Source organism: Strix uralensis, chromosome 6 (genome assembly GCF_047716275.1).
Source record: "Strix uralensis isolate ZFMK-TIS-50842 chromosome 6, bStrUra1, whole genome shotgun sequence".
NCBI lineage: Eukaryota > Metazoa > Chordata > Aves > Strigiformes > Strigidae > Strix > Strix uralensis.
This window is the reverse complement of record NC_133977.1, coordinates 17,658,809-17,670,952: the sequence shown is the minus strand read 5'-3', so window position 1 is coordinate 17,670,952 and position 12,144 is coordinate 17,658,809. Positions and strand designations below refer to the sequence as shown.

Genomic DNA, 12,144 nt, shown 5'->3' with positions numbered 1-12,144 from the left:
GTATAGATGTTACAATGTCCATTTTTTTTCATAGACATGCAGAATTTTATGTGCATGAACAGTAGATTAAAGATATTTAAAAACTTTAACAGTGAGAGATATTCAATAGTCTGTTTCATGGCATTTAATTTAGGTCAGGGCAGTGAAAACATATGTGCTACCAGTTCTTGATCATGCTGACTCCAACATTTCTGAGAGTTGAAGGGCTTCAAGGGCTCTGGTTAATATCCTTAAGTATTCATGGTAATGAGTCTTCATTTCATTATAATGAACATAGCAGAATGTTTTTCTTGTTTTCAATATTTTACATAGAAACAGAATTCCATAGGTTACTGAAACTACTGTAAAGAGGCTATCAGTTTGATTAGAGCCAAATTAGTATTTTTATCTTTCACTAGAGCGTTTTGGAAGATGTGGATATTGAAATAACTTCTTGCCTGCTTTACAGTCAGGTCTGAAGCATATTGACTGGTATTTTGGTGTTCTGAAGATCAGAGTATTAGATCTCAGTCTGATGAGGGTTATGTTTGAATTTGGTTTACTGATAATTTGAAATCATTCTTATTTGCAGAAATCCCTGTAGTTACATAGTTGCATACTCAGATAGTTATCAGTATGCCATTTAGTTATCCAAATCAGTTGCTAGGTTTGAGCATGGCAGCAGTTGTAGGCAATATAATCTGATGTCCATCGGGAATATACATGAGGAGCTTGTTACATAGGAGCATATGAGAAGATAGCATCTCTGGAAATCTACTTTCCAAATTAAAAATTTAAATTTTGTGCTGAACACAACTTACCATTTCAAGTTAAATTTTAACTGACATTTATTATTACATCTCCACAAGGGGACTTCAGATTTGCTATAAGTATTCCAGACTCTTTTTCCTGGTCGTTGTGTGAGACCCAAGCTTTCATCTCTTGAAAGTTTTTAGGGTAAACTTGATTGTTTTAAAATACTGTCATTCATTAATTTTTTGTTGTTGTGAAATGGCTTGACAATAGTAGGTTCAAATAGTAATTTTAATCTGAAAGATGCAGAATGTGTTGAATTTTCAATATACAGGGAGAAAGTTCAAGCTTCCATGTGGCTGTGGCAGACAGGAGTGGAGTTTTTGCTTTAGAGAATTTTGGGCCCCTATAAAGGCATGCAGAGCAAATCGTAGTTGTTCAGGTTATCAGCCAAATACACAAACTAGAGCTCTCAATCAAAAGGGTTTTTGTGCTAATAACAGTTCAAAATGTGTTTATAGGATTGTTTTATGAAATTTTTAATGTGCGAGAAGCTGGTTCCTTGTTGATTTGAACTAGTGTGAATGGGGATGGCTTGAACGTAGCTGTTAGATTATACTAGTATAAGGACTAGCTCTGAACGCGTATTCGTATTTGTGCTTCTTTAAGCAGTAGAACCATAGCAGAGGCTCATAATTTCTAAAATGATAGATTGTTTTCCTTCTCAAACATTTTGGCTATTAATGAAAAAAAATTGTTTGTTGGCTTCTACTCGGCTATTGTGGATGTACAGTGTGCTAATGTAAATCAGCAGTTTCTGCTTCTATAAATAGACTTGGTCTGCAGCTGCAGAGCAAAACTGACAAGCTTCTGGTCATTTTTATTATTGCTGTTTAGATATTGTTTGAATAGCTGTGAAAGTGTCTGGTGGTATGTATGCCTGCTGTAGTGATGTTTGCAGACTGAGTTGGGTTTATGAGTAGGGAGAGGGAAAGAAAGAGTGCGTTTGTAAGCCAACAATGTGAGAGCAGAGGTAAAGAGTTCTGTATTCCTTCATTTGGGAGTCCTTAACCTGAGTTTGGAGCTCTTCTATATAAAAGACATGCTATACAGTTGGCTAGAAGTTATGAATTCTTAAATGGGGTCTGGGGATAGCATTTATCTAACTTCTTTATAGGGTATATAAGGCAGCCTTTGCAAGTCTGCTCTGTTGGGGAACATTGTTATACTGTGCCCTGAGAAGCTGTCTCCTAAAATTTTCAGTTCCTTCTGCTGCTGGGTCTGGTTTTGTCTGCTGCATGGGAAAGAAACAGCCAGGCAAGAATGCTTACCTGCTGCAGCATTCCTCACCTCCTGCGCCATCGTGGGAGCTCTTGTATGGCTGAGCAGCAGCTGCTCCCCTCCTTTCGAGAAGCAGGCTAGGAAGTGGTACTACTATGGCCTGCAAGAAGGAGGAATGCTAACAGGCCAACCAAGTTACTGTTGTTGTTTGTGGATACAGGAGAGGTTGCCAGGAAAGAAAAAGTGTTCAGTATCTTTCATGTGAGTGTTTGATTGAAGTTCTGTGTCTGTGTTTACATGTGTGGCATTGTTTTTTCTTGAAAGCTAGCAACCTTTTTTAAGAGTCTTACTACAAGGTCTCAGGAAATATCTTGGGCTGTAAGAATTATTTTCCTGAAATAGAGATGTGCTTTCTTCCAGTGTTTCCCAAACTAGATACAATAACATGGATGGTAGATTCAGCTTGTGCTGAAAGATATGGAATGACTTTATATTTCCCCTCTAGTAAAAGTACATTTCTTGAATCTTGATACCCATCTTCTTTTCTTTAGATATTATTTACAGGAAATTATGAAATACAGTATTATAATGGCAGTTGGGAGTAGAGAACATTTGTCAACTATTGCTTTAGAAACAGCGCCATCAGCCTGTGAGGTGGCTAAAGATCACCTAAAAGTGAAATTCAGTGTATTCCAAAGCCTTGGAAACTGGAAAGTTTCTTAGCATCTTAATTGTATGTTTTACCAGTGCTTTAATCAGCATTCTTTGTACTGAATTAGATTTTAGTGATGTTAACTGTTGTTCAAGGAGAAACACAGAACCCTGACAACGAGACTCTTAGCTTATTATTTTTGATGTTGTTTGAAATGTTTCTAAACTTCTAAGGGATGTCTTCTGGCTTGATAGCCTAAATATTTTTAGGTGCTCTACTACTAGAAAATTAGATCATACTAATTCTTCATAGAAGAAAATACTGACAATGTGAAAAAGCAGAAAAAGTTTAAAAAGAAAAGATGGACTTGTTCTTTTTAAAAATTACTCCTCTCACATTTTACTCAGTTACCATTTTAAGGGAATAATTATAGTTCATTCACTGTGAACGACCATTTGTGGCAATAATGAGGTCTAAATAACTGGGAGAGATGAGGAATATGGTATTTGGCAGATCCTTCCAGACTGTTATGAGATCTGGTTGAAGTATAAAGTTTAGAAGAACTAAATATTTAAATAGTACAAAGTTTAGAAGAACTAAAGAATAAGTATTGCTGAGTTTTTTTTAAAGTTTATTGCTAAAATACAGTATAAAAAGTTGCACTTTATGTATTTCAAGAAAAGATGAGCATGTTGTATACTAGCTTAATTCCTTTTATAAAGTATAGAAACTAAAATTACAAAGTTAGTATCTTTTATGGAATGAATGGAAAGGAGGAAAAATGGTAACTTTGATGTGGAATTAGTTTGACTTGTATAATTCTTTGTCCTTTAAAGACAGGCAAGAGGAGTTAATTCCAAGAATCTGAGTGAGAGATTTTACTAAATAAACCTTTTATTTCTGCTTTTAGTCAGCAGATAAGCAGCGAGCCCTGGAAGAAACCAAAGCCTACACAACCCAGTCATTAGCAAGTGTAGCCTATCTGATCAACACTTTGGCCAACAATGTTCTCCAAATGCTGGATATCCAGGCATCCCAACTTCGACGAATGGAATCTTCAATCAACCATATTTCACAAGTGAGACTTTTTTCCTGATTTTTTTTTTTTTATTTTGCTTTTTGTTCTTGAAATTACATAGCAAGTCAAACTCTCATCTGACATTTTGTGAATGAGGAAAAATAGTCACATTTAAAAACAGAAGGTTGCGTTTCTTCTCATACTAATTCTGGGAATAGGTCTTACGTGATTGTATATCTGTTAGTGTGAGCATTTTACATAGGATAAGAGATTAAATGTATTCTTAGCCGGTTTATTGCTTGGAGAGGGGGCCATTCTGCATAAGTGGAAATCACAGAAAAATCGTGAATGGAAAAATCAGAATATTATGTTAAGGGACAGATTAAGCTTTCCAACTCCTATTTGGTGTCTTACTGTGCTTGGTATTTATTGGCTACAGGCACTTAAAAGAAAGAAATATGAAGTGGATGGTGGAAAACAATACTTGTCATATTTTTACTTTTCCTGTTGCTGTAATTCTGGCATCTAATGACAAAACCATAGAAGACAAAAATAGTTTGCTCCTGGTTTTTCTAAATAAAACGTACTTTGCAATGACATGAACAGAAGACAAAATTAATGTTTCAAGCTTGTGTTTGGCTGCAGAACTTCTGCTATTGTTTGCAGTTTTTCTGAGCAGCAGTAAATTAAGCTACTACTATCAGGAACCCATGTCCCATCACCACACTGATGAAAGAATTTTTGACTGCCAGAATGGGCTGAGGATGTATGATAGATTTTGTGGAGGTTTACATGCCAATGATGGGATTAAAAGATAAATTAAGAGCAATGATACAGCACTTTACGTTTTTCTGTTACTGGAGAGTTGGTTGGCATCCTTACTGAATATTCTGTGTCTTACTTGACCAATATATTTTGGCTGCTAGGCTTTCTTGATCTCCATGTGATAATGTCATAAATTAAATAATATTGTGATATTTAGAAAGACATTTGAAAGTGAGAGCTGTGTAAAGTAGGAAAGAAGCAGATTGAGCTGATGTGTTAACTTGCGGGTGCTGAAAGGGTTGCTTAAGCGAGTAGAAGTTTGAATCAGCAAAAGAAGTGAATAATTTGATGCTATCTTAATGAGCTGAATTGGCTCACTGAGGGGTCAGATGAATTCCAGAGCAGGTGCAAAGGGAGGATTTTCCGTTCTGGTAGTAGTGCACTGTTTGATTGCCTCAGTTGTCTCATGCAACTGCATCCTCAAAAATAAGCAGAGAAGTTTGATTTCTTCTGCTACATGCTTTTTGTTAATCCAGGGACAAGTCAATGCATTTTTTTTTTTCCCAGAAAATGTCACAAATTACTCTGTATGTGTGTGTATGTATGTGCTATATATATATGCTGTGTATATGCGTATATGCCTCTGTGTGTGTATATGTGTGTGTGTACTTGTGTGTGTATGTATGTGCTTCTTGACAGGCTAGTGCAGTTGACAAGTGTTTCAGATATTTGAGAGCCTGATGCAAAAGACAGTATATGAATAAAAATATTCAGAGTTCACTGGATTTTGCATTTTACAGATGTGGAAAGTTAATTTTGTCACACAGTTTCTGTAAAGTAGCTTTTGGGGAAAGAGCCATAGCATTTTAGTTTTTTTCCTTCTGGAAAGCTGAGATTTACATAGATTGAGATGCTAGGTTAGATTGTCTTTGGCATTTGTACAAAATGGATAGTTATTTAAAATGGAGCACTAAATTACCAGTGCCCAACACCTAATGAAGATGTATCTGCCAAAATTCGTAGGCTGCACTTGAACAACCAAAAAAAAGTTTGTGGGTGTTTTTTTAAATATCGCTGTAAAATTGAAAATTGAGTTTGGTTTGGTTTTGTTTTGGGTCTGTATCATCCATATGTAGGATGGTCCCCAAATCTCCATGGAAGCAATTATCAGAGGAGCAGACAGTATTTGAATTTTGAATATTGCATGCATGAAGTGTGTTGATCCAAGGAACTTTATTTAAAGTTAAATTCAGTATGTTCAGAAATTACTTCATTCCATGATACCAATGTTGTAGATGGTTATGTCATCTGTCTTAATTTCAGTGGTTGTTTTTCTTTAAAAAATGAACTTATTTTTGTCACAGTTTCTAGGTAATAAAATAATTTCTTTACAGAGAATTTGATTATACGTCTCCTGGAGCAAGCCTAACCTGCAGAAGACTTCCTCAGTCTTTTTTATGTTGGGTGTAAAGTTTAGTGGACTGTTTTTAGTACCACTTAAAATGCCTCATGGTATAATACCTTATTGCCAAATTATGGTTCCAGTCAGTCTGACTTGAAATGATGTCAGTAACGTAGAGCAGAAAACAGGTTGGTAATTACCATTTGTTCGCAGTGCATTATTGCATTAATGCTTTGGTCAGTAGGTATTGATATTTAAGTTTAGAAAAACACTAATACAAATTATGATGTTTGGATGTATAATCCTGCTTTTAATTCTGATTTTGAATTCCACGTATTCCCCAAAGAAGGGGGAAAATCATTTGACTCTTAGTAAGAAAACTTTTTCAAAAGTGCTTGTTTTGTTCAAGTGTAGCTCAAAATGGAAGAGACGTGATTAACTTTAGATGATAAAATATTCTAGTTCTCTGTTCATTGATAGAATGCCAAATTATATCACTTTCTGTGTTTCCTTCTAAATGCCAACTTAATCAAAGAGCTGAAAAGGAAGCTGATAATCATTTGTGGTTTTTCAGATTATATATAGGTCCTGAATAAGGAAATTGTTACTATTGAAACTATTTTTATGCAAGTGATTAAATCCTATTGGTTTAAAATTTAGGATTACTTTGATTAGGTCTGAAAGCTGATGAATCTATTCTTATTTGCCTTCTTGAACCTTGTCCAGAACTAGATGATATGCACTGTTTCATACTTGGCTGAAAATTTAAATCCTAAATACAGATGATCTGTATAAATATTTACACTCATTAAAAAAATTGTGTTGCAGTTTTCAAGTTAGCAGACACTGTGAAATGTTGCTAACGTCCAAATTCTTTAAATTAATCTGGCAGATTTTCAGGTTTTAGTATTTGTATGATGAGAAATATTTTTTCAGGTTTAGTTACAGAATACTCTTAGTTAGCAAGGTCATCTTTAAAATCTCTGCTGCTAATTATATAAACAAGCAATATTATCACAAAGATGAGTGATAGTGGTGAGTTATCTCCAATGGCACTGCATGATGAAGAAATCTGCTTCATCTTCTTCTTACAGAATCTGACTCCTATGACATTGGCCATGAGAACAGATCTTGAATAGACTGCAGACTTGAACTTCTCTGTAGTCACCGTGTGTTGCGTAGCTGAACTGTAGCAACATGTGTGAGCTGGTTGGTCTCTGCAGGAAGTTCATGTGGACCTTCCATTGATAAGTCAGTAAAGGCTTGTAACCATTTTTAGTTGTCTTATTCTTGCAAGTTACAAGAATAGCCAAACTCTTTCAAAAATGGTAATGCAAGTTTAATTTTCCACAGTATATATTACCGGTTTATGGATCAAGTATCTTTTCAGCATTTTTGTGTCATTGTGACCACCTCCTTTGTGTATAAATTACATACAACTTGAATCGAGGCAGTTAATGTCACATTTCTAACATGTCAAAATTAGACAGTTACTCATTTTAAAGTTGTAAAGCAGTTTTCAAGGTAATTTGCAATTAGTTTGTTTAAATTCTATCGAATTAGATTTTAAAAAAATAAAAGCCCAGCGACAACATATTTAAGCAACATTTTCTTCTAAGATTTTTTTTTTTAAACTGAATTTTAAAATCCCAGACTAACAGACTGATAATAAATTGATAAATTTAAATTAGAATGTTTTGAGAAGAGGAAGAAATCAAGGCTTCTGGAGACTTTTATTTCTGAAATTTCACTAGGGTTTACTTTCAAAGTGTTGTCGTGGTTTAGCCCCAGCCAGCAACTAAGTACTACACAGCTGCTCACTCACTCCCCCCCAGCAGGTTGTGGGGTGAGAAAGGTAGAAGTGACAAAACTTGGTGGTTTGAGATGAAAACAGTTTAATAATTGAAATATAATAATAGTGATGATGATGATAAATGGTAACGAAATGGGAAATAACAAAGAGTGAGAAATAAAACCCAAGAAAGTGAAGTGATGCAAATGAAAACAATTACTTGTCACCCCCTGACTGATGCCCAGCCAGTCCCCAAGCAGCCCTCCTGCCAACCTCCTCCCCAGCTGTATATGCACCATACAGTCTGGGATAGCCCTTGGGTCAGTTGGGGTTGGCTGTCCCAGCTGTGTCCCCTCCCAGCTTCTTGTGCACCCCCAGCCTGCTCGCTGGTGGGGTGGGGTGAGAGACAGAAGAGGCCTTGACCCTGTGTAAGCACTGCTCAGCAGTAACTAAAACATCTCTGTGTTATCAACACTGTTTTCAGCACAAATCCAAAACATAGTCCTACATAGCTACTGTGAAGAAAATTAACTGTATCCTAACCAAAACCAGCACAAGTGTAAACTTAATTCTTCAAGAAACTTCACTTACAGGTAGAAGAGAATATTTCTCAAAACTCTGAGTTCAGTGACTTTTCGGTGAAGTGGTAAATAGTGTTAACTTTGGAATCCCAGAAGTGACTTAATGTTTTTTCTATTTTAATCTTTACAGATCTTGAGGCTGTTTTTATTGAATTCAGCATGGAAACTTGATGTTTCAAAATGGCCAGAAAATTCCTAATAGAAGAAAGGGCATTGGTTTATACTTTATTTTCCCCTTAGCTTATTAGCAGGTATCTTGGAAAGCATATGAAAAGATGATAGTAATGAGCCTAACCTCTAATTGTCATTTAAAAGATTTGCCAAAGGGAATGGAGGTATGGGGGGAAAAAAAAGTGTAATAATGCTGTCAGGAGTCTGAAAGTGCTTGTTAGGAAACAGTGTTTTAAGTTATAGAAGGGCACAGTGTATCCCATCTTGCTTTTCCTGACAGACTTTCCAAGCCAGGTGTTTTGTTAGTCCAGCTCTAACCCAAAAACTTCCCAATAGACATTTCTAAGCTGCTGAATAAACATTCTGCTAGCGTTCTCCTGTCTCACTTAAGGGATTTATGCTAGTACTGGAGGCAATAATTACCAGTGTGTTGAGGGTAAATGTTTTAATTTTCTTTAGTAGCAGGTTAATCTTTGTTCCTTTCTCCACTAATCAAATACCTGAGTGTTCCTTTCTGCTGTTTTATAGGTGTCTTAAGATCTTATGACTCCAGTAGTCTACTAAGCAAGAAAATGAAATTTTTGAAAAACCTGCCAGCAAAATGCTTTTAAATACAATTTTGGGAGTATGTACCAGAGTTAGGTGCTGTTTTTATAGTCCTATTCATTCCATAGCTATTCAAGGTAAAAGAGATGTTCTGAATCATCATGCAAGAGAATTCCCACTAGATGAGCTTCAGGTTTTAATTAGGTTTTATGCATTTCATTGTTTGCTACTGTAGTCATGCTTCACTGATCACCGTAGTCCTTAAGGAAACTGGTTGTACTCACAACTCCTATGAATTATTAAAAAACCATGCTTTTCATTCATGGAAAAAAGTTTCCGCAGTGCCAAGATACCGTTGCTACAATAACCTATGCTTTAAATATCTGTACTCACATTGTATTTATAGATGATTGCATAAGAAAATATTAAAAGAACATATTTAAAGTTGCAGGTCAAGCACTTGAAATGGAGAGAAAGGAAGAAATCATCTTACCAACACTGCACTAATTACTTTAGTTTCTTTCTGATTTGTAGATCAAAATCAAGGCTCTGAGAGTGTAATGTCCAAGGCATAAACTAGTTTTGAATGACCAGATTCAGACCCATAAGATTTTGATGTTTCAGTACATTTGAAACATCATATAGCATTTGAGGTGCAGCCGCTATTGCAGCTGAAGTTGTTTCTAGCAAATGGTATCAGTTGGCACGTGAAACACGGAACATACAAGAGTCAGTGTAATGTTTCTGAAGTTCTCCAGTGACATGTCAAGATCCCAGATGAAGTCTGAGATAATTGTAGGGATTGAATTCTTCAGTGGTATTAAACATGAGACGGTCCTCCAAGTTGTTGCAATCACATATCGTTAGCTTATCAGGAAAGTATGTGCTTTCTAACTCCTCAACAGATGAGGTGAGGATTCTGTAGATGATCTCCTTGGTATGACTGCTGCTTGTTTCAGAACTCCTTATTCCACTATACTGTAAAAGTAAAGGTCTGACACGGAGAACGGATAAAAACCTGTGATGGAAGATAAAATACTGACTTTTACCCTGATGCAGAATGGTACACTTTTGGTACTCTTCCCTGGAACATTGTTATGTGCTCTGTTTGCGCTGGTGCTTATATAATCAATAATATCATAAGAGCTGTGAAGATCTGATCTGCACTGTTGTATTGATGGTATATAGACCTGGTCATCTCAGGGAGCTTCAGGAAGAACTTTGGCAAAATTGGTTGTGGAGTGGTTTAGTTGTTAAGTAGTCATACAAATATATGTTTCTGTTAAGCTTGTATGAACCGTGAATTTCTGCAGTCTATATATTGGCCAAATCTGGGTGGGTTTTTGTGAGGGTGATGGAGGATGTGTCCCAGATAGTTTAACCACCCCTACTGAATTTCAAATGATTGCTCAACAAACTCGAGCTTTCCAAAGAGAGGGTTGCCAACATATTTTGACCTTCAATAATCTATTTTTCTGTAGCTTTGTTTTAAGAAATGGCTGTGCAGCTTTAGAAACCTTACAGTTCTAGGCAGGTGGCTCTAGAGGTGGCAGAAATGTGCATAACAAAGCTGTGCCTTAATTTTAGCAAAGTTGCAAGATCTTGGAAACATGTATCTGCAAAATACTAGGTAATCTTATAGATAGTAATTTAAGTTTCCATATAATGCCCCTGATATTTATTGAAATTCTTCTCTAGAAAGAATGTGAAGAAACAATTTTTTTTTTTTTTGTATTTTTTGTAGTTTTAAATGTTGTGGTGATTGCAATACAGGGTCCATTTGGCTTGTTTTGCTGTCAGTAGCACAAACAAAAGGGTAAAACAGTGTAACCAACCCCACTGCCCAATCCTTCCTCAAAGAAAAATAAAATTTTTAAAAAATGTGTGTTATGAAAATAAGTTTTTGTTTGTATGTGTTTCTTAGTTGCTACAGAGCCTGTCTCTAACTGTGAAAAGTGTTTCTGGTACCATTTATGATCACTGAAGTGCTAACAAGAAATCCAGTGAATGTTTAGAAACGCTAATGGTGGTGATTCTGGCTGTTTTCTTATTTTTTTTTTTTAGCCTGTAGCTAAAATGTTTGTTTACAACTCTGGCAAATTTCCTATAGGGAAAGCTATTTTGTTTTTAAATGTGTGAGCAACTCCATGCGCCGTGATTTAAGAGATTTTACTTTCCTGGAAGGGATAGATAGACTTTTTGGTAAGTTTTTCCTAGTCTTGTTACGAAACAAGATTCAAGTACATGTTTTTAGGCAATGAATTTTCAGCAGAGCTTTGTCTTACTAGAGATTCTCCTGTAGTACTCACTGTAATATGTGGAGGGAGGGATTTTCAGTGTTGGTCTTAGGCATTCTAAGTGAAGGCACTGGGCTTAACCACTGGCTTCATTGTGGATGAATTAGTATTGAGCACCTTCTAAAATCTAACCATTGCTTTGTGATGAGTGATTTGTAATGACTGAAATATGTTGTTGATTTTTCTGAGTCAAATTTTGTTTTATCATATGACTACCAGTCCTAGTTTAGCAAGCTGTTTTATAGTGTAAGAATACCTGCTTATGGTTTGTTTTTCAGGTCCTAAAAGTTAAGGTTTGGGAAGGTATCCTTACACTTCATCTAGTTGGAGCCTATTTCAAAGCTTAGAGAGCAATTGTAAAATTAAAAACGATAATTGAAGGAACTGTATAAAACCGTGTCAATAAATTAATGGGAACTACTAAGAATGGAAGGGAGAAGGAATTTTGCTGAACTGTAAAGAATGAGAGTAACAGAAAACCCGAAGAATCTGTAGCTATTACTGTGGGTTCAGAGGTTGCAAGTTCAAGAGTAAATTGAACACAGATGATGTAATCAAGTATACATAGTGATATGTTTAACATAGTATACAGAGCTCTTCGAAACGTTGGAACTGGTTCAATTTTTTTTTTATACTGACTCTGTATTCAAATGCATACTGCTGTTAGTAAATACACTGCGTCTTTTGTAGACGGTGGACATTCACAAAGAGAAAGTTGCTAGAAGAGAAATTGGTATCTTGACTACAAACAAAAACACCTCAAGAACTCACAAAATCATTGCACCAGCTAACTTGGAGCGACCAGTTCGCTACATCAGGAAACCTATTGATTATACAATTCTAGATGATATTGGACATGGAGTGAAGGTAGGTGATATTGTTAAAACAGCCAAACTGCAAATACATT

The 12,144-nt window shown here is 35.8% G+C and overlaps 1 protein-coding gene across 17 annotated transcripts in view; it reads left to right on the top strand.

Moving 5' to 3' along the window:
* ABI2 (abl interactor 2) overlaps positions 1 to 12,144 on the top strand; it is a 72,017-nt gene that overhangs the window by 26,525 nt on the left and 33,348 nt on the right. For 13 of the 17 annotated variants that reach the window (XM_074873002.1, XM_074873003.1, XM_074872999.1 and 10 more), the window contains exons 2-3: positions 3,576 to 3,743; positions 11,928 to 12,104. In XM_074873002.1, coding sequence (XP_074729103.1) covers positions 3,576 to 3,743; positions 11,928 to 12,104 — 345 coding nt within the window. The remainder of the gene's footprint in view (positions 1 to 3,575; positions 3,744 to 11,927; positions 12,105 to 12,144) is intronic. The other 4 variants (XM_074873014.1, XM_074873006.1, XM_074873013.1 and 1 more) reach the window with 1 other exon arrangement.